The sequence below is a fragment of the Anabrus simplex genome, chromosome 3 (assembly GCF_040414725.1).
Source record: "Anabrus simplex isolate iqAnaSimp1 chromosome 3, ASM4041472v1, whole genome shotgun sequence".
Classification (NCBI taxonomy): domain Eukaryota; kingdom Metazoa; phylum Arthropoda; class Insecta; order Orthoptera; family Tettigoniidae; genus Anabrus; species Anabrus simplex.
This window is the reverse complement of record NC_090267.1, coordinates 515,813,141-515,840,468: the sequence shown is the minus strand read 5'-3', so window position 1 is coordinate 515,840,468 and position 27,328 is coordinate 515,813,141. Positions and strand designations below refer to the sequence as shown.

Sequence of the window (27,328 nt, the reverse complement as noted above, 5' to 3'; positions counted from 1 at the left end):
CTACATCCCCGATTGACGCTCGAAATTATACGCCGCCGACGTAACGAAAGGTGAGACGTTACGTCAAAATTATATTTTTTTAAAAAGAAAGAAAAAGCTAATAGCGCAGCAGGAAATCCAAGGCCATCCGATATGTCACAGTCATGGCCGTAACCAGTGTTTTCATAGGCTGAGTGGCTCAGTGGTTGTGCGGAGTTCACAAGTCGGAGGGGTTACCTATCAGCTGTGCCGATTAATTTGCTGGTCTAGTGTGAATTGCGGACGAACAGCTGTTTTTCACTTGACATACACACACAGATGACAAGTGAAAATGTGGGCTGCTGTTCGTTAGCTAGAAGATAAGCGAAGATATTTACAGTATCCTGCAAGTCCACGGGGTAATCTTTACGAATTAGTTTAGTTCTTCATTTGCGTGAAATAGGCCCAAGTCGTGCTGTCATTTCTCTCTCTCTTTTAACGTAATATTGTTTCTTTAATGCTTTTAGTTCTGTCAGTTTACTTGACGTTCGTTATTGCGTGTCAAATTACTTCTATACCCTAAGTTAAAGGGTTACAATTACTGATGTCTGAAGTTCTTCACTGATATCCTATGTTTGATTTACATATTGAATGCCTTTATTTACTGAAAAATTGTATTTTTATCATCTTAACTCTCCAGTATTTCTTCTTTGTAACACAAAATAGTGTTCGTGTTATTGCTATCATAAAGGGAAGTACGTTCTGTAGCCTGCTTCTTCGGTAATCGAAACCCTAGATGATTTTAAATTGAATGTGTGCCAAGACATGCAACTTACAACTCCATTTTTCTTGTGGATCAGATTTATCTCTGTTTAAAAGTGATATAGCGTCTGTTTTAAAACAATAAACATTCTCGGTTATTAAAAACATGAGCAACTTAGGTCTACCGTACATCACTGATTAATTTTAATTTGGGGATAATTTGAAAATTAATCTGTTTATCCCTGTACAATTGCCGTCGTTACCTTGTAAGGATATATTCATAATCATAAGCAGTTTGATTCTTATTTTTGCTTATGGTTTACTATGTGTATGCTCATTTTGAACTTTGCTATCATGCAAGATAATTGTGAGGTGAAAGGTTTGATTCTATCAAGTGTTCAGGATAGGTTAGGTCAAGCCACACTGAAAATCAGAGTAAGGTTAGGCACGTTTATAGCATACTATACAATTGTGGCTGCATGGTCAATATATTGTTGAGATTTTAGTCAATTTACAATGACATTACAGCATATTAGCTCAGGCAGATTTGTTATTATCTCCTTGGAATCATTCCCAAATTATGTAACAGTAGGTTCTCCTCAAGATGAATGTTAGACAATTGTGTGTACAATCTATCTGAGCAAGATGGGTAAGCAGTTCGAGTCTTGTACCTGTAAGCAACTATTTGGAAGATGGTGGGTTCAAAACCCACTGTCAGCAGCCCTGCAAATGGTTTTCCATGGTTTCTGATTTTCATACCAGGGATGTACCCTACTTAAGACCACTGTCGCTTTCTTCCCAGCCCTGTCCTATGACATTGCCAGAAGATCCATATGAGTTGGAGCGACATAAAACTAGTAAAGAATTGGTTTTAAATCATTCAATCAAATTCCTCCCTTCGTGATGTCAACAGCTATATAAGATTAAAAGTTAGCATTCTCTTGCTTACTAGATAAAATGATCTGCCAGGCTCGTTCCATTTTGTACACAATAAAATGCTTAAATCCAGTTTATGTTACCAGAGAAAACCATAACATTGCTAAAATACGCCTTCATCCATTCTTGTGTCTGGACACACAGTGGATAGAGTAATTTATTTATTATTATTTTAGCATTGCCTTTTACAGAGATTAGTTCCAGTTACAAAAGGCAGTACTTAATAAATACTGGTACATAGAACTATAGCAAACAACATAAGGAGATTGACAGAACAAAGCAGATGACAGTATTATCAGTTACAGAACTGAAATACACATTAGACAAAATATATAATGAGAAACATCCAGGTAAACATAGTAATTATTAACAGTTATATTTAGTAAAATTAGTAGCTACAATTAAATAATATTATGAATAAGGAAATTTTAGTGAATCAAAAATATTATATGCAATAGGGAAATATGTGTTATGAGGTCAGGTATATACAAACATATTGGAAATGCAGGCAAACAAATAACGTGATAATCTGTTCACAATCAATTTCAGTAAAGTCAGCTTAATAGTAGCCATAGAGAAGCTTCACAAATGAGATATCTGTAAACCATTATGAAACAGAAATTTGCAAAATCAATATCATTAACATTTAAGTTTTTTTTTAAACTGTTCACATATTCTAACCAGTGGTGAATTTCTTTGACTGGGATGTTCACAGTTTAATGGTTGCAGTGTCCTCATATACCTATTCCAAATGATAACACCACATTTCACTAAATAACTGAAAATTCATCCCTGAAATGAGCCGTTTCTTAAGAAAAGCTTCTTCCTCTTCACTTTTATTAAATTTCACATTCATTTTATTCTAAATTAGCAGCAAAGAGGGGGCGGGGGGGTTCTCCTTTGGCTTGGAGGAAAAATTTGCCCCCAAGTCAGTTTTTTCTCCTGCCTGTGTAGTGAATTTAGATTTTCCGACTCATCAGGTATTCCTATTAAACAGATGAGTAAAAGGACATAGTTTTTGCCCTGGAACTCTACACTATTCTCCCCCCCCCCCCCCCAAACGAAAGAATGTTCACGGCTGTCTGCGGCCTGATCATTCCAGGTCTGGAACTTTGGACTGTTAGATTGGCAGCGTAGTACTCTTTGTTAATAGTGAGAAAATGTGTGGTTTTGCATTTGATCAAGTATTTCATTGCTTTTAATCACGACATTCCTACTGGCGTCATTGTAACGACGTATGTTAATTTCAGTTGGGAAAATCACTAAGACAGTCTTTCTGATGACGTAAAAAGAAGGCAGGTGGAGAGTGAGTGTGTGCCATTATAATGAAAACTCCTCAACTTGATTGTGACTGATGGTAGGTTAGAGGGCTTACCATTACAGTGAAAATTCCCTAACCCCGTCTTCACATAAGAAAGACGTTTTGTGACTTCCATGTCGCGTTTCTAGGATAACGTTAAGAGCTATGCAATTTAATACAATCTTACTCACAATGTGTACGCTACCTAACCTACAATTCTGTATACAATGTAGAATTCCGTTGCAAAGACGGGTACATCAGCTGATATCTCATAAAAACAAATCTAAGCTTCATTTGGATGTCTGAAACTTTCTAGTTCATCCTCCAGTCTTCATCCTGTCACTGGATGTAAAGCTCATGAAAGTTAGCTGTAAAAAATGACAACTCTGACACTCTTGAGGTTTAATTGATTTTGCAGTTTGTATAATGGAAATAAATTATTTTTCACTAATTACTTTATTATCTTACATCTGTGGGTGGAACCAAGTTTCAGTTAATGGTATTGTTATCGGTAAACTCTCGTGCACAAGTACTAGTATGCATTTTGGTAGTGTTTGTATTTAGCCCTCTAACATTCTGATGTATATATGCCAAGTATTACTTATATTCCCCATATTTAATCATTAAGACAGATACTTAATGGCCGGGCTGAGTGGCTCAGATGGTTGAGGTACTGGCCTTCTGGCCCCAACTTGGTAAGTTTGATCCTGGCAGTCTGGTGGTATTTGAAGGTGCTCAAATATGTCGCCTTCGTGGCTGTAGATTTACTGGCACATAAAAGAACTCCTATGGGACTAGATTCCGGCTACTGGGCGTCTCCGAAAACTGTAAAAGTAGTTAGTGGGACGTAGAGCCAATAACATTATTAGATTCTTATCATTCTCCACTGACTTTAATATGGTATACACAGATCTGTCAGTTTCCTATTTCTTTAATCTTATATTGCCAGCTGTATCCACCCCGAGATAATTTTTCCCTGCTTTACTCATCTCGCCTGGGAAAATATCCCTTTCCTGTAGGGAGTAAAGCTGTGGTTTATATACAGTATGTACAGGGTGGTCAAAAACAACGTGAACAGGGTATATGAGCATTAGAGGGTTGGCCATACTGGTAAATAATTTGATATCTCGCGCTGTTGTCATTTTATTGGCTACTGAAGCAAACCAATCATATCGCTCCACAGGCGATTTCAAATGTACTTTGTAAGGCGGTGTTGGTAAATGTGCACGTGGTTTAACATCAGCTCCCTTTGAAGAAAAATAATTTCACCAGGGGACCCGTGTTCTAACAAACAAATACATACTATTGAAGTTCTTCAAAACAAGTTTTTGCGGTATCTGTATTATAAAACAAATAAGACATTTTGCCCTCTTGATACATCAACACGGTATTTAAGAAGTAACTTTAACCTCACGTCATTGCACAACAAAAGAATCATTATTTCTCTAAAAACGTAAAACAAAATCATAAGAAATAAATTTAATTCCATACGACTGATCAATTTTATTTCATTTCACGTTCCACGAGCTGGAGCTCGCATGAACACAGTATTTCAAGTTCCAAGATCAAGAACATCTCATCACTTGAACTCGCCATTTATTAAAATGCTACGATTTTACAACATATTTGCTGCAGGAATAGATTTATTTTCAAAATCACACACTGTCATTAATTCACATTTAAAGGCCTGTGTTTCTAATTTATAAATTCAGACTCCTTTTCTATATAATAGGTGCTCTTTAACTTATTTGTTATATAGTCGCTTACTACTTTATTATATCCTTGTTTCAATTCCTGTATTTTTATAGTGTAGAAATAATCATTGTTGTACTCTGGATTGTCATTTTCTGTATATGTGTTTTCCATTCATTCTTCTTCCTTGTCTTTATTATCTTCAGCGTTATTATTATGTATTTCTTTACTTACATGTATGCATTTTAAGTACTGTTATGTTAAGAAGGTACTGTATTGGGCTTACTGCCTGTGTACTGTCAAAAAGACAAATAAATAAATAAATAAATAAATAAATATGCGAGCTGACAGGATCGCGCCATAGTAAGTGCGCTGCGATGACGCCGGCTGAACCTGCAGTATGTTTGGGTTTGGTATGGCTCTCAAGTCAGTCTAAACCACTTGCAAATTTAGCAACAATTTAGTCCATTTGAATTTGCTCATGATCTGATTGGCTAAATTCAGCAGCCGATAAAATGGCAACGGTGTAAGATATCGAATTATTTAACATTGTGACCAACCCTCTAATGCTCGTATACATGCTTCACGTTGTTTGACCACCTGTATATAAGTCAATTGGTGGTGTTTCTCTTCAAACCAATGTTTCATTCAGGTCTATGAAGTGGTTGACTCATATAACACTCATTGACATTCCATGTGTATTTCACTCACAAGTCCTGTTGCTCATCTAGACAGTCCATTTTTCTGTGCACAAGTAAATCATTTGCGAGGTCAACCCTTCTTGTAGGCCAGAGGTGCTGACACTGAGCATTCCGTCCCGCAGGCGCCCAGCACTGTAAGGGGGCAGGCTGGCAGGTGATTCAACCACAGTGACGTGGTCATGAAGGTTGGGCGAATTTCTCCTGGTCACTCTCGATCACTGAGGCGATACCCAAGTTTGAAATGGAGGCAGAAAATAATGAAAGAAGGTAGAAATGTACGTCATTTTCAATTTATGTTGTAAGAAATAAGTTAGTTTTGTTCAGTGCAGTTTATGTATTTTGACCGGATACAATTAAGAGTTGCTTACAACCTCAAATAATTTTATAATGTACACAATGAATCACAATTTTCACTATTACATTTTAAGAAGTGCTCTGAAATAGTTCTAATATAATAGAGTTAAGGTGGATAAGCTGTGGCTTGTCGTTGTTCGGGTTTAAATTATCTGATAAACTCATCAACAATGCAATCATACTTACTGGGAATAAAATCAATGAGGTGGTTTATTTGAAGGCATGCTTTACATCTATCAGGTAAATATATTTACTTTGTTGTTGTACTTTAACCTTGGATAATAAATATCTCCTCACTCGTGATGAAACTCCCTCTCACCAATTATCACTGCATGCCTGTTAAATTTTAAATACTATTTTTGGAAATTCATTGAACAGGGAGTCACACAACACTACAACACTGTGCAAAATCATTTTTGCATTATGTAATTATATTACTTTCTGCTTTATGAATAACAGAAATATACTTCTTTTTCTTTTTTTAATGGAAATACTGTCTTTCCCATCGAAAGAATTGTAATCGTATCTTGTACTTAACTTCAATGATTTTGATATAGATGTTGATTCCCATAGGGAACCTGAAATATTTGTCCAGAATGAGTAAATTTATAGTACCAATATGAATGGTCCGTTACTGGACATTATAAATTTTCCAGCTAAATCATTCCAGGTTGCCAGCATTTCAGCCCTGTGTCCTTAAGTTGGGCTCATCAGTTGCTACTTAGCAAACCCACCAAGATGCATGGCTAATGCATACCGTGGATATTGGATGAGCACAATTTTCAATCTACCTACAACGTTTAAGTTTTCTTTTCATTAATAAATATAAGAATATAAAACTGGCTGTTTATATCGAGCGTGGTATAAATCAGACCGGAATATCATGAAAGGTCTATTTTTGTTTTTACTATTCCAGAGTTTTATTTTAAATAACGCACCCCAATTAACACTTTGTTGAGTAGTGGAGGAGAGCTTCGTGCTCCCTCGCTTCACTGTGACGTTAGCTGCCCGCCCGCACTGGGCTAGCCTCTCTGAGCACCTCTGTTGTGGCCCTATATCGTTCATGTAAATATTTTTTTTAAAGTAACATGTCATTTTCGTAACTTTCAGCACTCCCCTTCACACTTATAGGTTGCCATAATGACACCTCTACTTCCTGCCTTACATGAATGGTTCACCCAATCTGCTGTCCTCTTGTTGGGTCCTGTTTTTTATCATTTTCTTAACCAGTCTCCTGTAGTTCACTGTGTCAAGTCAAGCACAGCTTTGGGAACAAGACACCCAGTCAGTCACTTTATGTAATATCAAAGTGAGAAATATGTAATATTCATTATATATTAATGCATTAAATTAACAAAATTGTTTGTATATTCCTTTAATTACGACTTGTAAGACAAAACAATTGTCCTAAAAGCCTCCATATTTTAGGACAGAGTTATCATTGTTGCTTTAGATAATTTACATAATCTAATTTTGTCAGTAAGTACAGTTACTTATTGAGTAAACAAATTAAGGACATAATCAGAATACTTCAGATAGCCTATATAAGAATAATCATAGGTAATAAATTTCATATTATTCCATATTGAAGAGCAATATACTATAAAACAGAAGCTAAAGGCTTCCACCTATTCAATACTATTCATTGTAACCTAAGAAAAAGTTACATATATTTGATGAAACTAGTTTCGGTCTTGCTAGAGACCATCATCAGTCAAAATCATTAAAGTTAAGGCAAGACAGATTGATAAAATTTATGAAGGAAGCATGTGTTGTTGATATTCAGTGCAAGACAAGTAAAGAGTTGAATGTTAAATACTCATGACGATCACACATCTTGTGTAAGTTCTCGAAGTTTTCTTCCAATTTGAAGAATGTACTTCTATCTATAATTTATGTCTTGCCTTAACTTCAGTGATGGTCTCTAGCAAGACCGAAACTAGTTTCAACAAATATACGTAACATTTTTTTAGGTTAGACAATGCCTTATTTGAGTGGATATTGGATGAGAACAATTTTCAAGTATTGTGCTGTTTATCTTGATAAATGTATGGCCAATAAGTTTTGTGTTTTAAGATCTCATGGCTGAATGATGGCCTAATATCAAGAGGCTGAAACTAGTACCGGTATTAAAATAAATTGAAGTACTAATTTTATATTGTATTGATTAGGTGGATTATCTAATTTGTCTACATTAATTGCATTCCGCTTAGTCGAGCTGTTCGTTTCCTTACTCCCAAGTTTTAACAGCCCTAAATTTTTGTAACAGTACTTGTTTGTCAGAAATCATCCGGAACAAATCGTGCTGCTTTCCTTGAATCCTCTCCAGTTTTCAAATCAAGTACAGTAATCCTTGTGTGGGTTCCATACACTAGAACCATACTATAATTAAATTAGCATTTTACCAGTGACTTAGGGTACATTTATGCTGCAACTTTGCTGCTCGATGTCAGGCGATGATGAAACAAACCAATGGATCTCCATTGGTGCTTTTACTCTGGAACCAGCTGATCGCTACACTGCTGGCTGCTCTCCTCGCCGCATCAATGGTCTCAAGCACGTTTGTTTTTGGAGTCTGGCGCATCGCCAGCTATCCTGTAACTTGGACTGTGATTGGTTCTTTCAAGGTAACCCATTCTCCCACTCTTCGTACTCTATACAGATGTTCTGTGATCATTAGCTATCTGAACCTGATCCGGTTACTTGTGTTGTGCTGTTTTGTTCCTGCTATGGCTGACGATTTTAAATAAATCCTAATTAATACCTCCTGTCTTCAGATGAAACACGGTTTGGAACCGGTGGCATGCGGATCATCATAACAGGTTCAGATGGCATAAACTATGGACCTCATTCTCCGTTACATAAGGGGTAGTGGCCTGTTTCATTGTGTTGAGAAGTGGTTTCTATTTGTTTTTAATTTTTCTTTTACTGTTGACTTGCTTAAAATGTGAGGCGAATGGAGGAGGATAGGTTACCTAGGAGATTAAATGGACTCTGTTATGGAGAGTAAGAGAAGTAGAGGGAGACCAAGACGACGATGGTTACATTCAGTTTCTAGCGATTTAAAGATAAGAGGTATAGAACTAAATGAGGCCACAGCACTAGTTGCAAATAGAAGATTGTGGCAACATTTAGTAAATTCAGAGGCTTGCAGACTGAACGCTGAAAGGCATAAGTCTATAATGATAATGTATGTATGTATTGTTAACTACTCTTTTATTTTGTTGACTATGTTTTTATCTAGCTCTGTGTATTTTTAAGTTGAATTTAAAAAAAAATCTGTTGATTTATACCACATTTCAAAAGCTTCAGCTGGAGCTACATTGTTCCTCCTTGACGGGGTAGCTCTTGGAAGTATGTCTTCATAGTCCAAGTGTTCAGCCCCTCTGTGTCCATAATCATGTTATTGCAAAATACAAACAGCCCTAACTATCACTTCCGCTGTTTTGAATTTTTAACTACAACTGAGAGCTGCAGCATAAACGTACCCTTATATGTCCTCTCCTTTACATTCTCACCCTCATAATCATACGAGGAGATCTGTAACCTTTAGTTACAATCCTATTTATGTGATTACCCCAATGAAGACATGTGCATGTGTTAGTCACGCCATCATCACAGGCCTTCTCCTCATGTCCCCAAAGGATTGTATAAGTGGTTGAAGAATGTTGATGTACCGTTCGGGAGTTGATGTTCCTCAAATTGGTATCAAAGGTGTATGACAGCCATGCATAATGCCAGCCCAAAACATTACACCACCACTTCCAAAAGTATGCACCTCTTGAGTATGTTTGTACTTTCATCCACATCCTTTGCATCTTCACCCCCTGTGGGTGGGGGACACAGATGAAGAGTACACCCACGGTATCTCCTGCCTGTCGTAAGAGGCGACTAAAAGGGCCGACAAAGGGATGATTGAATTAGAACCATGAAACTACTTGTTATTAGTACCATCAAGCAAGGAAAACCAAGGATCGCCTTTACTTGCGAGTAGTACCCCTGTTTGTGTTTAGTAGCAATACTGGGTAGGTCACTGTGTGTTTTCAGTACCCATGATTAGCACCATTGTGAGAAACACCACAGATCTGGGCATTGCCTGTTGATTAGTAGCACTATATGAGCGACACTGTAGGTCTGCATTGTCTATGATTAGTACACCTATGTGAGGAACACCACGGGATAGTAAGAGTCCCTGTGTTTAGTACACCTATGTGAGGAACACCGTGGGTTTGAGTTGCCTAAGAGTGGTGCCATTGTGTGAGAAACGCCATAGGTCTGTGTTACCTGCGCGTCGTACAGTACTTGTGAGTAGTTCCATAACGTTTGGAACACTGTGAGTCTACGCTACTCTTGATTAGTACCGCAACTTAAGAAATACCATGATTCTACTTTACTAGCAATAAGTACCATAGTAAGGGGCCGTTGACCTGGATTTTGGACCCCTTTGGATAACAAGAATCATCGGTTCAGAATTGTGCTTTGTAAACAGTCGCTTGGTCAGTAATACTAATTTTTCAATATAATTTCTGGGAAGGCCGGGCATTGCGGGTCACATCCACTGACTGTTTTAAGTTCATAATCATTGTTCATCACCATCTTTTTGAATTCTAACCAGTGGATTGATTTTGGAATTATAAGTATTGTGAGTTGTCTCCGCTGATTATTTTAAATTCATATTTATCCTTTCATTCTTCGTCTAGTCACTAGATAAATTCTGGCCTTTCAAATTGTCATTGCATTTCATCTCATTTCATACCGTTAAGGGCCAGTGACCTACATTTTAGGCCCCTTTAAACAACAAGCAGCAGCAGCATTATCATCATCATCATCCTTGTCTTCACACACTTTATTGTCATGGCGTCTCTGGCCTAAGTGTTATCCATAGTTCATCTGCAAACAAGACCTTACACCATTCATCCACTCATCTCAACACAATGACGATTCTCTAGTGGAACATGTAATTGGGCACGATGCAGCTGACTACGTACAGTTTGTACAGGTACAAGGACTCCAATTGCCCTCAAGAAATAGTCTCGTAATTCTTGGCTAGTGAAATTTGGTCTCCTCTGTGCTGTTATGCAGATATACTGATCTTGACATCACGTTGTCACCCAAGTTCAACATTACCTCGGCCTCTTGTTACATTATTTTTCACACTTTTGACACTGCACTTCAGATAAGCCCTATAGTGCTCGTGTATGTTCACCCTGAATCAATGCCACAATTCTGGCTCAGTCAAACTGAAAATACACATTGCACATGAAACATAAACACTAGGTGAAGCTTGTACTGCGCTGTATACAATACTACCAGTCTTCATCTGAAATGGCAGAGATCACTAACCATAGGCCGCGACATTTGATGTATTGTAAACAAGGAATTGAGTTACATTGCTTTACAACAGAACTACACACATAACGTGCATAATGCCACAGTGTTCTAGACTTTGACTGAGGTGTATTTTTACATCCATAAGATTCAGAGCCCCAGTATTCAGCAGCACAATAGACGAGCCGTAGGGCAGAACATAGTAATGTCGTTGCTGTAGGTCCCCATGTGGTTCCACACAGTTTTTGTAAGATTATTATTACACTCACCGGCAACAAAAGCGTAACAGTACGTATTTCAGGCAAAATCTAATGTTAGTCCTGTAACCTTTACTTCGGCGGCCACACAAACACAGTAAAAGGAGGAAAGTAAGTGCAATTACACAGTGCCTAAGACACTACACACACATTAAAACATCTGATGAACTACGCGGAACTCCGCCGATAACACTGGTAAATATCAGTAGGGGCAACTTGACGATAATAAACAGGAACATGGAAGGGAGCTGGGAACCTACCAAGGGCATGGAGAGGGCTTAGGTTGCAGTTTCCGGAAAATCAACCGTGATCCTTGATTTTCAAAATATAATATTTACAAATGGACTTTACAAAAGAATTCCGAACAAAGTCAGCCCTGCGGAAAGTATCGGTACACAGTTTGTAAAATACAAATTACATGTTCTTTGAGGGACACAAATTATCATAAAAAGAAAGAAAGGTTCCACCTAATCAATACTTAAATAAGTACTTAAATAAGTATTGATTAGGTGGAACCTTTCTTTCTTTTTATGATATTTGGTGGCTATCAATACTGAACAAAACTGAAATTTATAAATCAAGACACACAAATTAGACGTTCCTTGACAATAGCTTCCTATAAGTTCAAAGAATCAGGCAAATACCATACATCTAATTACAAACCAAGTTGTACAATACAGTTTGGAAGGTAAGAAGAAATGTAATATGCTATTACAATTTAGAGTGAAGTTAAACGTACCTTTCAAAATATCTGGACAAGATAATTGAATCAGGGTAAAATCAGAAATATCTAAACTTGGCGCAGAGACCAGTTCAACTTGGTCCCACACAAGGCATCGGAAATAATTGAGTGGCGAGTCTGGGTGCAGAAATGAAAAGGGAACATTAAATGTAATTTAAGGTGGAACAGAAATCAAGAGTGCTTACCCCAAAGTGACCCATCCCGGTAGCTAGGCATCGCTGACGATGCCGAAACTTCGGATAGTCAAGAGATAGAAGACAGACAGACTACGAAATACTGCTTCGCTCTCTTTAAAAAGGGAACCCTGACCTTGGAGTAGCCAATTAGAGCGCAGGAGCCTGCCTATCGTCACCCAGATTCACCAATCACAACTCTTACTTCAGTCGCGATGTTTAAATAACTTTCTCGAATACACATGATCGCAAATTTTCCATTTCCAGAATAGTAAGACCATACTTTCTAGAATACATAACTAACGAAGGCCAACACACCCTGTTCTAAAATTCATGTGACAATTTTCTGGACACTTCCAGTAAATATAGAAATGAAACCTACTAGTTACACATGCCATATGTTACCAAAATATTTACACTGTACAGGTTAGGTAATTACATGGCATACAAATAAAACATTCTATCACCACACTTCAGATCATACAGTAGGTACTACTTAACAAGGTATAAACACTTTCCACTTCCAATATATTCTACACCTGTGTCATCTTCCCCCCCCCCCCCCCCCCCCCCCGAAAGTTGAGCCACGCTCGACCCTTAACCTAATTTTACCGGGGAGAAAGGCGATCACTTTTGAAAACGTTCTCACTATAGTATAGATTAGTAAAGATACATGACACTAACAACCATGATCTTCTTTAAGTTGACTTTCCAACCATAAACAAAAATAAACAGTCATTACACAAAAGGTCCTTTTAGTAGCCTGGAGTTTACAGTTTACCTATAAATTTCAAAAATCATATAAGGTGAAAATATTTATAAAATCCTCCTATCAATACAATTCAAGTCATCTGTTAGATGAAGCGAAGTCTATACACTCCTCAGCATAATGTTTTATTTAACAGCCAGCAAGATCTATTAGACGAGAGGACTTTGCACCTCAATGTGTTTTTAACTCACTCATCATGATCATTGTCACTTCACATCATTACGTTTTTTAATTTGTTTGTATATTATGTAATAATTGTTTTACTACTGAAGATGGCCTTGAGATTAGGCTGAAACATGTATAGACTTTGCTTCATCTAACAGATGACTTGAATTGTATTGATAGGATTTTATAAATATTTTCTTTTGTAAAGTGATAACCGTCAATACGGAATGAGATTCATAACTTGCAATCATATAAGGTGTTCATTGATCCACCTATTCAATAAATACCACACAAATGTCCACATGGATAGTCACACTAAACTTCCAAAAGCCTTTTGAACCTTTTACAATTGCTTTGACGATTTCTAGTCTGTCCACCAAAGGATGTACACTCATTCCTTCTGCCCATTGTTAGTAATCCAGAACCTTTTCGCTTTCTTGTCCGACAGTGTTCAAGGCCTCCTTTTAGGCGAGATTACGGACTAAATATCTTGCACCACTTTTCACACGTCACAGCACAGCTAGGCCACAGGTTCTTGCTGATGATGTGGCTGCCGACACGGCCGTTTACCGCCAGCCTCCATTCAATTTCAGTCCAAACCAAGTAGCTAGGTAAGTTGCAGTCCAGTGGTATCTTGCACAAAATAAGCAGATGGGTCAGACTGCCTCCATTAGGACGTTCGTCACAGGATTGTGGTGCCGGATGGTAGCGCCGAAAGCACACAGTGTGCCTCCCAACTTGGCACTTTACGTTGCCGTCAGAAGAAACTGGCCACTGCAGCCACTGTAACATAAACAAACTGCAGCAAACAGGAGAACACTTGAGGCAAAATTATACCGCTGGGCTCAAAGATCTTGCGTAGAGTCACCCAATGGTGGCTTAATGAGTATGCAGTAGGGCCTCTCCCTCGCATACCAGGGATATTAGGGCACCTAGCCCCGGGGTAAGCACTATCTATACTTCATTCATTTGACAAGTTTATGGTGGGGGGTGAAAGGAAACTACAGTAGGTACTACTTAACAAGGTTTACAAATAAAAACTTCTATAAACACTTCCAATAGATTCTACACCTGTGTCAGTTCATTTGAAACCTTGTATAAATTCAGTGTTATTACATTACAACAATATGACAATATATGGTAAGTTAATTAGCCCATTTGAGAAGTTTCAGCGCAATAATTGATAAACATTACTGATCACGACAATCCCAACACCAGTACAGCCGCTTCCCACCTTTTGATAAGAATAACGACAAACACATGTCGTAAGGTTTATTGTTGTGAATTTTTGCGCCACTTATTTTTGTGGACATTATGGCTTCTCTCCAACAGTCAGCCTCACTTCTAAGTCAGGTAATAATGGCTCTTTCACCTGAAAACAAAACAAGGTCCATAACATTAGTGGAGGATGGGCATAGTATTCACTATGTAGCAGATAAGATGTACAATATTATAGGTTAGGATCCACCTTTCAATACTCCGTAATAAGATGGTAAAAAGTAGTTACAACCTGTTTAATGGGACCGGTTTCAACACATTTTAAGTGTCATCATCAGCCAATTTGCAAAGATCTTAAAACAACTAGCACATTGAATACAGGCAAAAAATTAACATTGTATCATAACGTAGCAATTCAGTAAATGTGTTTTGAACAACGGACCATTATATTGGTATTATAAATTTACTCATTCAGGACAAATGTTTTAAATTCCCTATGGGAATCAACATCTGTATTATCTGATGGCCAGGCAGGCATCAATTTTTGGAAATGAGACATAGTTCTCATAGTGCATTGGCACTGCTGGTGGCTTCAAGTAGCCTATGCAGTGGCCTCCACGGTGTGCACTAGCCTTGCGTCTTGGGTGGTGTGCTAAGTCCCAACTGATGAGCCTAACTTAGCACACGAGGGCGAAACGCAGGCAACCAAGAATGAGTTAGCTGGAAAATTTATAATATCCAATAACGGACCATTATATTGGTATTATAAATTTACTCATTCGGGACAAATATTTTAAATTCCCTATGGGAATCAACATCTGTATTATCGCTTATGACTTGTTCTTTTTGTATGCTCGCTTTCCTTGCCAGCACCTCTTGAGCTCTGTTTTTCCTTTCTTTCCTGTGAAAGTGGTTTGCGAGATTTGGTGGAGGAGACGTCAGTACCAGAAATCCCAACAAAAGCTAAGTCTTTTTTTACTTCATTGAGCCACATGCTTCCAGTCTTGTAGTTTTTGATGAGTAAGCGTGTCGTCCATTCTGAGATGGTGCCCGTAAAACTTCAGCCGCCTATGTTGCATTCTAGTGTTAGCAGTTTCCAACTGATAGTACAGTTCAGAGTTCACTTTCAGTCAGTAGGTTCCATCCAGGAGCACTCTTGGCCTATGAATTTTCTGGAGGATACGTCTTTCGAGTTTTTCCAGGTTGTCCATGGTGCCTTTCCTGTTCATCAGTAAGGTCTCACTGCATATAAAAACTGAGGTCTGACAGCAGCTTTGTAATGGCATAATTTGGTGTTCTTTGAAATGCACTTCTTGTTGTAACAGTTTTGCGACAGTTTGTATGCTGTGTTGAGTTTGGCACATCTGTCTAAGAGGGAGGTCCCACCTCTACCATTGGGATGGACCCATTCACCAAGATACTGAAATCATTTGACTTTTCCAATCTTTCCATAGATGGTGTTCAAAGGGGCTTTCCCAGGGTGCTTACCCTTAAAGTACTTGGTCATGTAGTATGATATTTGTAGTCCTGTCTTTGGCGCTGTCTTGTGTAGGGATTGAACAGCAACTGCAGCGTCGTTAGAGTTGTTAGTTAGGATCGTGATGTCGTGCGAAGGCCAGGCTGATGATCTCGATCTTCCGTGTTTCAGCTCCGGTGGTGTCCGGTTTGATTCTGAGATTGTTCAGTGTAAGTTCCCAGGTCTTTATGACTTTGTCAAGCACCAGATTGAAGAGAATAGGAGAAGACGCCATCTCCTTGTCTCACACCAGTTGTGATCTTGAAACTCTGAGACAGTTCTCCTCTGATGTGTTGTTTTTTTTTTTTATGATGTTATTGAGAGACCTCACTTTTACCAGGGTGTTCTAGTCTTTCTACGTACCATCCTTGTTAATGTAACTTATACGTCTTTTGCATAGTTGTTCATTTCCTTTACACGTATGTCATAACTTAGTGTTGTACGTGTTATAATTTGTGTTTTAACAAACCGAAAAACAAGATATAGTTATATTACTTACTGATACTGCAAAAGAGAGGCTTCCTTCATAACAAAGTACTGGTATTCACAAGGACAAATTGGGGCAAATAATCATTTATGGGATTGAGGAGTGAGGGATAGGAATAGGAAATGTTCAGTGTCCTTTGAAAACTTTTAAGGAAAGGCTAGGTAAAAAGTCGATAAGGAATCTTCCACCTGGGTGACATATGTACATTATTTAACATAAGACATGGATTTTGTATAGAAAACTCTCAATAGTTCTTTGTTTTCTTTCCAGAAATAATGAATGCTACGCCATATGTGAGTGAGAAGCACATCAGCGAGTTGTGCGACTACGTCCTCCTGGAAATATTCTCGTACATCAGTGCTCTAGAGCTGGCTCAGTCTGTAGCACACGTATGTACACGATGGAACAACTTACTGCGTCAAGACTGCTACATATGGAGAAACAAATGGCTTGTTTGGGATGTGTCCTACACAGTGGATGATTTTCAGAAAGTCATATCATCAATTCCTAATTTGTGTTCGTTGAAATTGTATTCATCTATAGCGCCAGAACATGTGGATGCAGTGGGAGAAATTCTAAGTAGTGTATCCAAGCTGCAAAGACTAGATCTGTCATTAGATCATACCAATGATGAATTGCTGCAGTTCATAACGACGCACTTACAAGATTTCTCAGTGAAGCATGTATCACGTCAGTGTTACAAGAAGTTGAGCAATTTCAAGAATCTCACCACTTTGAGACTGAACACTTCGTACGACTTCTGTGGTAGTCATTTGAGAGAGTTAGCCGATAGCTGTCCACTTCTCGCTAAACTGAGCGTCTTACACTCACGAGGACTCACCGAGGGTGACGTGCTCTATTTTATCAAACGCAAAAGGGACACTCTTGAAGTACTTGAGGTAAATGGCTATGGCATAAGTGATAGTGTGTTCCTTTCTTTAGGGCACTGTAAAAAACTGCGACATTTGAGAGTCATTGATGCCAGGTTGATGAGTGAACACACTTTGCAAGAAATCATTAGCTTGCCTCGCTTAAAAGCCCTTAATCTCAGCAGATTGAGGTTATCAAGGGAGCAGTTGGTCAGTGTGGGGTTCACTGCTTGTAAGGGACGAATAAACACTTACCTTGAGAATGAAAGCCAGAGTATAGTGAAATTTGAGTTCGATTGAATTGTACTTTGGTATTTAACAATGTTCTGTGTAATGTATAAAGTGGTCATTTTTATTTATTGTCGTTCATTTCTTATTAATCCATTTGTCATGTAATTAAAGAGAGGTCTGTTTTTATTGAAAGCTGTAAACGATTTGTCATGTAATTGATGTTTGCTGAATGTGAGTGTAATTAATTTTTGTAAAATGAATTTCTTACTAATATTCACAAACGTCCTAATGTTAATGTAATAAAGCATGTCATTCATACCAAATTCTTGCATAAAAGTCAACAGGAAACCTTCATTCTTGCAAATCATGACATTTAACTGTCCCTCTTGAATACAAGAACAGCACAAAATGCACACAACAAAATGTAAGGAAATACAAGATCCATTATTTGTTGTCATGCCTGATTATCATATAAGCAACAAATGAGCTTCAAGGTGCTGCTGTCTTGCCTAGGATGCATATTGTATAGTTCTACCCAGGGCTTTTTTGCTAAGTATAAGTTTAACTAGAATTTCACCATCTCATTTCTTAATACTAGGAATTCAAAATATACCAAGCCTTTGAACCTCGTGTACTTTTGCATTTGACAAATGCATATCATATTTATGAAATGGAAGAAAAAATATTTTAAAGGAGAAAAAGTTTTTATATGTGTTAATTTTCACAGTAGCTTCCAGATTGGGCTGATGTCATCATGTCTGTTGCTAGATGCCTGCCTTTCAGGAACCAGGAACTGACTTAGGACGACACTCCGGAGATAAAAATTGATATTTTGGTCATTTTGGTGAAATTTTTTTTATGACTAGAATTGAAACGACTGAGTTTTTTCTTTCATGTCACAAAGTTATTCCGCTGAATTCAATTTATCAGTTTAATAATGCTTTGTTTGCCAGTCTGCACACAGCAGTGTAGCATCTGCTGCACTGCTTTCTTAGGTAGTGATGTCGTCATGTTTCCGTTTAATCAAATATGCCTGTTCCTTGCAATTCCACATCCATGGGATGGGCCAACAGCTCCCCGCCCCCTCCCCCGATATATTTATCCAGAACCATATTTCTGAATGAATTTATAAAGCCTGTTATGGACTAATATTTCAGTACTTGGCTCTCATTGAGCAACATTGTATGCTTTTATTGGTATTCCGGATGGTACTGCAATAGTGCCGACAACTGTAAGTTTTTTTTTTAATTGATAAATTTCATTTTCTTCTGTATTGATAGTCACCAAATGTCATAAAAGAAAGAAAAGTTCCACCTGATCAATACTTATTATTATAACACGTATAATAGGACCGGTTTCGACCTCTTACAAAGTCATCTTCAGCTAATTGTATTAGAATCTTATATTATTTGCATCTTTGTATTATGCCTCACTATTTAAGAACTTTATAACAGATTCTGAATTTGACAACATTATGGTGGTTATGCTTACGCTTTGCTAAGAATTTCTAATTTTACAGCTTAGCTAACAATTATATAAACAAATTAAAATGCTCTTAATACATAATAAAATATGACACAATATATACATATGTCCAATTATTGACAAGAATAATTGAATGAGTTCGTCTTCTATCTTAATCTTTATGCATAATGAGTATGTTGAATTAGTTTTGTGATAGTTACAATAGGCGTTTGCCTTGTCAGTTAAAAGGAGTTCCATTAACATATAAATGCTTTTTTTTTTTTTTTTTTTTTTTTTTGCTAGGGGCTTTACGTCGCACCGACACAGATAGGTCTTATGGCGACGATGGGATAGGAAAGGCCTAGGAGTTGGAAGGAAGCGGCCGTGGCCTTAATTAAGGTACAGCCCCAGCATTTGCCTGGTGTGAAAATGGGAAACCACGGAAAACCATTTTCAGGGCTGCCGATAGTGGGATTCGAACCTACTATCTCCCGGATGCAAGCTCACAGCCGCGCGCCTCTACACGCACGGCCAACTCGCCCGGTATATAAATGCTTAGTCATGTGTGAAATAAGCTTAATTGTCACTTATAAGGTGGTTAATATTGCATTCGTATTAACGGTTATTACGCTACCTAATATGAAATTCTGTGTTGATTGTCCATTAAAATAATAAATTACATAATAAATTATAATCGTATGGCCTCGGCTACCGTGTGCAGACATTTCAATTTGACGCCATCTGGCTGTCTGCATAAATTACATAAGCACAATGAAGCATTAACAGACATGGTAAAATGTGTTTGGATGCACTGTTGACAGTCTAAAGCAACAGGAAACAGTATGTTCTTGTGTTATTTTTACATATCGTTAAAAGTGAGAGTTATAAGCTTGAGTTATAAGCTTTGAGACTCAAAGTGAACTGCACTTAACAATCTCCAGAACATCAGCAATGTCAAATACGCAAACTTATTTTCAAATCAACAAAATTTGAACATTAGTAAATTGTGGTTGAATTATGTACAATGTACATTGGCAAAATGCTTACACAAACTCAAGCTTATAACTGTCACTTTTAACGATATGTAAAAATAACACAAGAACATACTGTCACTTGTTGCTTTAGACTGTCAACAGACATTTACGTCCAAGCACATCTTATTATGTTTGTTAATGTTTTAATGTGTTTATTAATTTATTTTAATAGACAATTTTCATATCAACCAATGTAATACGAACTATAAAAACAACGCAAGAACATACTGTTACCTGCTGCTTTAGACTGTCAACAGTGCATCCAAGCACATTTTACCATGTCTGTTAATGCTTCATTGTGCTTATGTAATTTATTATTTTAATGGACAATCAACACAGAATTTCATATTAGCTAGCGTAATTACCGTTAATACGAATGCAATATTAACCACCTTATAAGTGACAATTAAGCTTATTTCACACATTACTAAGCATTTATATGTTAATGGAACTCCTTTTAACTGACAAGGCAAACGCCTATTGTAACTTATCACAAAACTAATTCAACATACTCATTATGCATAAAGATAAGATAGAAGACGAACTCAATCAATTATTCTTGTCAATAATTGGACATATGTATATATTGTGTCATATTTTATTATGTATTAAGAGCATTTTAATTTGTTTATATCATTTTTAGCTAAGCTGTAAAATTAGAAATTCTTAGCAAAGCGTAAGCATAACCACCATAATGTTGTCAAATTCAGAATCTGTTATAAAGTTCTTAAATAGTGAGGCATAATACAAAGATGCAAATAATATAAGATTCTAATACAATTAGCTGAAGATGACTTTGTAAGAGGTCGAAACCGGTCCTATTATACGTGTTATAATAAATAAGTATTGATCAGGTGGAACTTTTCTTTCTTTTATGGCAACTGTAAGTTTTGTTGTTTAATCTGTTTTGTGAGTTCTGTGATAGCTTGTATCCAAGGGAATAAACAATATTCGTAAACATAAATCAGCCTTAGCTAAGCGACAAATTGCTGAACTCTTGATAGGAAAGAGATGGGGATCAGTTTTTACCAAAAAGGAGTCTCCATTGAAGAAATCAGGGACAAAAGGTCATGAAATATTATCAGAATCAGATTATTCTCATCAGGAAAGTGCCGCACCAACTTCAAGCCATGTAGGGTAAGTCCTGCACCTATAGCCAACAATCCTGATGTGACAGAAACTAATCCCCATAATTTCGACTCAGGAAAAGTTGCATTGTGAAAAACAAAATGCAAGTGAATCATTTTCCATTCTTTGGAGAAGGGGAGGAAGAAGAGACAAACTTCCAGAGTTACCAGTATTCATATAGAAGCTGCTAAGAAAGAAAACGTAGGAAAAACATATGGTTCTGGTGACTTTTAGTTAATGAAACAGGAAGAAAACGGCAGTTGAATTTTACTTTAATTTTCCCCCCATAATATTCTGCCAAGTGTAACAAAATTTGTATGGTATATGTATCACAGCTATATTAGGAAACCTGCTTATGGAATTTTTGATTGCAGAATTTTTTCAAGTAGTAGGGATTTTTAAGTTCAAAATTATAGAACATAAAAATTACACAAACTTTAGTATGCTATATCTTCTTATATAAATTATGTACAGAAAAATCAATAAGTAGTGCTTTTTGAAGAAATATTATCTACCTACTTATAAATTTTCATTAACACATTATATGAGAAAAATGGAATAAAAATTTCAAAAACTTTCTTTTAATATTTTGGAAAAAGTGTTAATTGTACATGAAAGAAATGTTTGTGATATCTCTACTTTTGTAGGTGACATTCCCACAAAGTTTAGTGAAAATCCATGCATCAGGTAAAAATATCTGTTTACCTCAGGAGTGTCTCCGTAAGTGTGGGTTGAGAAACATGCAGAGGAGACCCAACTACAGTGTAGAGAATCTCGTGCTTCCATTTAAGAGTCAAAATGAAAATGCTGTTAATAGTGTTTCTTAGTGCAGCACACAGTTCCCTCTTCGCCTGGAATTCTTAGCCCTTACACAAACTCTCCGTTTCAGTTTCACGACAAGTAACATTCTTTTCAACACTGTCTGCCGAACATTCTGTGGATACACCGTTTTTACATGTAACTAATCTCATTATTAGACCCGTATTGAACTATGCTATGATACAAATTTGTATTGAAAAGGTGGATCAAAACAACCAACAAATTGTTAGTATGTCATACACCGTTTTTGTCGACTAGTATTTGCATCTCTTCTGTAGGTAAAAGGCAAGTTTCCATTTGTTGTCACCAGCACTCATATTATTTTGTTAGGTCAAGAGAAATATTCACATTTGTTGCTCGGTTAGATACCCTCGTTTCCACAGTCACTTCCTTAAAGTTCAAATACATCTACAGTTCATGATAAAAAGGCCAAAACAGGTAAATCTGACTGGATTTGCTCCTAAAAATTATGGCTGGAAATAAAAAATAAAAAAGCCCTGGTTCTAACTTGGACAAGAAGTGTACAGGTACCGTAGTACAGTACGTAGTTAAACACTAAGGTATTAAATAAGTTTGCTCAACCGGGGGGGGGGTCTTAGAAGAATATGACAAAAGTGTATGATAATTTTGGGTGAGGTGGGGGGTGGGGGGATCTGTACGAAAATGTGTATGTCCATTAGGTTGTTTTTTTTTCATTATTACCTGATTTAGAAAATCCAATTGGACTTTCTTCTTGGAACTTTCCATATGTTTTTATTGTGGCTTTTTCTTTAGTACTTCGTGTTCCTCTCTCTTGAGAAAAGTCTGCCAAATGCAAATTCTAATAGTAATAAATTATGAAGAATAAAATGGGTGTTCAGTTTTCTTCACAATTTCCTTCATTAGGAAATTCACACCATTTTGCAATACATTCCTTCCAGCAAAATCTATTACCTTTTGCCAAATGTTATTACCTTCAACTTGGAAAGCAGGTCGAAGTCACAAGGACTCATGTTTGCTGAGTACGGAGGGTGTTCCAAGACCTGCTAATGCCACTGTTGCAATAAGAGCTGGACATTGTCTGCCTCCGTAGTGTAACGGTTAGTGTTATTAGCTGCCATCCTCGGCGGCTCGAGTTTGATTTCCGGTACTGCCGGAAATTCAAGAATGGCAGGAATGCGGTTGAAATGGTACATACAGCTCACCTCCATTGGGGGTGTGCCTGGAAATAGCTGCACCACCTCGGGATGAGGATACAAGTTTACGTTTAGCTGGACATTGTTTTCGACATGACAACTGTGCGATCATCTCGCAGTAAACGTGGACGTTTGCGCCACATAGCCGGTCGTTTGATGACTGAGACCAATCTCTCTGGATAATTGACACACAGTCCATCGATGATGTACAGAAAGAAGACCACTCACGATGTCATTCTGCCCACCTGTGCAGTGCAAATCTGCAGTCTCATTTCAATACGTAATTAATCTCATATTAAACCGTATTGAAGATGATATATTAACATTATAAAATTATTTTATTTATAACCACCTATTCAATACATTACAATACAGTCACTGTATTATAATATAATCATTAAGTGTCTAATATTGGGACATGTTTCGTTCGACATAGCGAACATCATCAGCCATTAATGCAACAAAAACTAGGTCAGGGCCCTGAGCTTAAAATATAGATAATGTTATCATATTAAAAATGAAGCATGTCATCATAAAAAGTGATAATCGCCGGGCTGAGTGGCGCAGACGGTTGAGGCGCTTGGCAGGTTCGATCCTGGCTCAGTCTGATGGTATTTGAAGGTGCTCAAATACGTTAGCCTCGTGTCGGTAGATTTACTGGCACGTAAAAGAACTCCTGCGGGACTAAATTCCGGCACCTTGGCATCACCGTAAAAGTAGTTAGTGAGATGTAAAGCAAATAACATTATTATTATTATTATTATTATTATTATTATTATTATTATTATTATTATTATTATAAAGTGATAATCGACAATCAATATAATAAAAATATTAGACTTGAGGTTGTAACAATATATGCAAGTTAAAAGCAAAATTCGTCGTGGAGTACATTAATGGTGGCAATCTGTGGAATTAAAAACAATTATGAGGCCGCTGGAATATGACAATGGATATTGTGACATAAATATACGTCAATGTGTGAAGCGTGGATACGGTGGGCTGACACTTAAGATACTGTGAAGTGTGTGGCACGGAAAAACCCCAGTATCACATACACGAACGAGACAAAATCAAGAATCAAACCAAACCAGATAACCTACTTCTCTACATCCAATATAAACTCACTCATGCAAACCAGTAAACTAAAGGTGATCACCCACATAATGGACCAACACAAAATTCTTATCATGGGATTACAGGAAATGAGAAACATTGACCAAGATGCCTTGGAATCTCAAGAATGTCATAATTTGGAACAGGATGTTTGGTCAGCCTTAAAATAATAAACTCAGTTCAAGAATTCAAATCACAGTCTCCATGACTCTCAACGCTCACCTTAAAGGCATCTAATAAAATCTATGTCATAACAAATGCCTATGCTCCCTCTAATGATAAAAACAACTCCTCAAAAGACCCTGAGGAAACAGAAGAATTTTGGGACTTGTTGGACCAGACCGTAGATAATATGCCCAAGCACCATGTAAAATTATTAATAGGTGACTTCAACGCTCAACTAGGCAGACAAAGAAAATACCGTGACATCATCATAAAATGGCCAGCACACAAGAGAACAAATAAAAATGGAGACAGACTAATTGACCTGTGTAGAAACCATAACTTAACCTCAAAATCTGCATGTTTTAAGAGAAAAGCTCAAAACATGGAAACCCCCTGACTACCTAAAAGGAGAATGGCAACTGGATCAAATTTGCATGGACAAATACCACCATAATCTATAACGTCAAAATCCTCCGAGGAATAGACACAGGTTCAGATCACTACGTTGTTAAAATTAAAATTAAACTAGCTCCCCAGAGGAGACATCAACTAAAAGAAAAATAGATCCTACCCAGCTAAACAACAATGAAAATTACCAAAAAGCAACTGAAAAATAAAAATCACAGATAAACTTGAAGACTTAGAACACAACCTTAAACAAATTGCTGAAGAGTTGGCTCCAATTAAACCATGTAAAAAAACACTAATGGTGGAACAGTGAATGTGATGAAACAGTGGAGAAAAGACATCAGGCATGGCTATTACATCAGTCCCAAAAATCAGAAATATCCTATCAAAATCTAGTAAAACAGAGACAAGAAACTACCCAAGTCTTAAGAAAAATAAAAGGACAACATCATAAGGGGACACCGCAATTAATTGAAGAAGAATTCAATAAAACTCAATCAAGGGACTACTACAAAACCTTCAGAAAACAGCTCCAAAAATATGAACCTCCCCGACCCTACTGATGAAGGATGAAAATGGTAAGCTGGCACATAACAATAAAGACAATGCAGAAATTCTGGCTAAATATTTCAATAAGCTTCTAAATTGTGAGGAGCCTACAGAACTCCTTCAAAGTGCCAGGAGAAGATCAGACCTTTGCAGAATCTTGAAATATGCAGGAAGATCAACAAAAGTTGCCCTCCATCAGCAACTTATCTATCTGGATTAAAGAAGAACTACCAGAACACTGGCCTTTGGTCACAGGGGTCCCGGGTTCGATTCCCAGGAGGGTTGAGAATTTTAACCATGATTGGTTAATTTCGCTGGCACGGGGGCTGGGTGTATGTGACGTCTTCATCATCATTTTATCATCACGATGCACAGTATGCCTATGGACGTCAAATCAAAAGACCTGCATTTGGTGAGCCGAACTTGTCCTCGGATACTCCCAGCACTAAAAGCCGTACGCCATTTCATTTCATAACCTAAATGAAAAAATCTCAATCGAAACAAAAAAAAATAGATTAGCAAAAGCACAATTTTTTTACTATTTGCTTTACGTTGCACAGATAGGTCTTATGGCGACGATGGGACAGGAAAGACCTAGGGATGGGAAGGAAGCAGCCGTGGCCTTAATTTGCCTGGTGTGAAAATGGGAAACCACAGAAAACCATCTTCAGGGCTGCCAACAGTGGGTTTCGAACCCACTATCTCCCGGATGGGAGCTCACAGCTACGTGCCCCTAACCACACGGCCTACTCACCCGGTAACACAAAAATGGACATGGGAGATCTACAAAAAGAAATGTCTTCTTGTTCTCCACAACTCCATGGAGTAAATGCAAAAGTAAAACACTACAATGCAGTTATAAAAGCGGAAGCTACATACGCAGCAGAAACACTTTTTCACCTGAATAAATGTCTGACTCGTTGGCTGAATGGTCAGCATACTTGCCTTTCGGTTCAGAGGGTCCCGGGTTCGATTCCCGGCCGGGTCTGTGATTTTAACCTTCATTGGTTAATTCCAGTGGCCTGGTGGCTGGGTGTTTATCCTGTCCTCAACATCCCTGCAACTCACACACCACACCACTACAACAACACGCAGTTACCTACACATGGCAGATGCTGCCCACCCTCATTGGAGGGTCTGCCTTACAAGGGCTGCACTTGGCTAGAAATAGCCACACAAAATTATTATTACCTGAATAAACAATCAAAGTGACAGTCTTCAGAAAATTGAAAGGAGGATTGGAAGGACCTGCATCAACAAAAAATACCAGAAAGATGGACAGTGGCGGATAATACCTAACAAAATCATGTACAAAGAGCTAGAACCCATTACAGATACTATGGATAAGAAGAGACTGGAATTCTTTGGACATATCATGAGGATGCAAGATTCAAGACTTCTGAAACTATTAGTACAACACAATCTAGTTTCAAAAAAAAACCACAACAGGATGTAAATGGATCAGAGAAGCAAGAGAGGATCTGAACGAAATAGACCTTACAACAGAAGACACCACAAATAAGATAAAATTGAATACAAACCTCTGCGTTATCCTTATGCGAAACAAACCAACAACACACATATTTTCAAACCGAGGAAAGGGCACGAATATCGGAGCGTGTGAAGAAGTACTGGGAGGACTGCAAAGCCTGAACAATCCCTTCAAAGAGACCTGAACGATGGGTTGACTAAAGTGATCCGATGCAGCCATAAAACAAGAAGAAGAAGAAGAAAATAATCATCTGCCACCTTCTCAAGATTTAACGCCTAAGCAGCTTCCTTTTGTAGACTTGTATGCAGAGGCCTCAATGATTTTAATCTCTGCTGTCCTGCAGTTATACGGAAATGAGCCTGAGAGAAACCTCTCAGCTGTTACAGTTGCCATGGGAATTGTCATCACTAGGAGGCGGATTTCCATGACCTAAAAAACATAAAAATATGACTTAATGAATAGCATCTACGTTACATAGAAACACTTTTATTACAATTGCTACAGGTTGCAATTAATTTAG

General features: G+C 37.6%; 1 protein-coding gene and 1 long non-coding RNA gene across 2 annotated transcripts; both read left to right on the top strand.

Annotated features, from left to right (window-relative positions):
- The first annotated feature begins 162 nt into the window (after positions 1-162).
- Positions 163-8,150, top strand: LOC136866592 (uncharacterized). The gene is made up of 3 exons (XR_010859565.2): positions 163-377; positions 5,436-5,624; positions 5,808-8,150. It is a non-coding gene; the product is annotated as an uncharacterized lncRNA (long non-coding RNA).
- On the top strand, positions 8,150-17,781 carry LOC137496892 (uncharacterized). Its single transcript, XM_068226884.1, has 2 exons — positions 8,150-8,330; positions 16,629-17,781. Exons 1-2 carry the CDS (start codon positions 8,150-8,152, stop codon positions 17,525-17,527), a joined length of 1,080 nt encoding a protein of 359 aa, XP_068082985.1. The 3' UTR covers positions 17,528-17,781.
- The last annotated feature ends 9,547 nt before the right edge of the window (positions 17,782-27,328 follow it).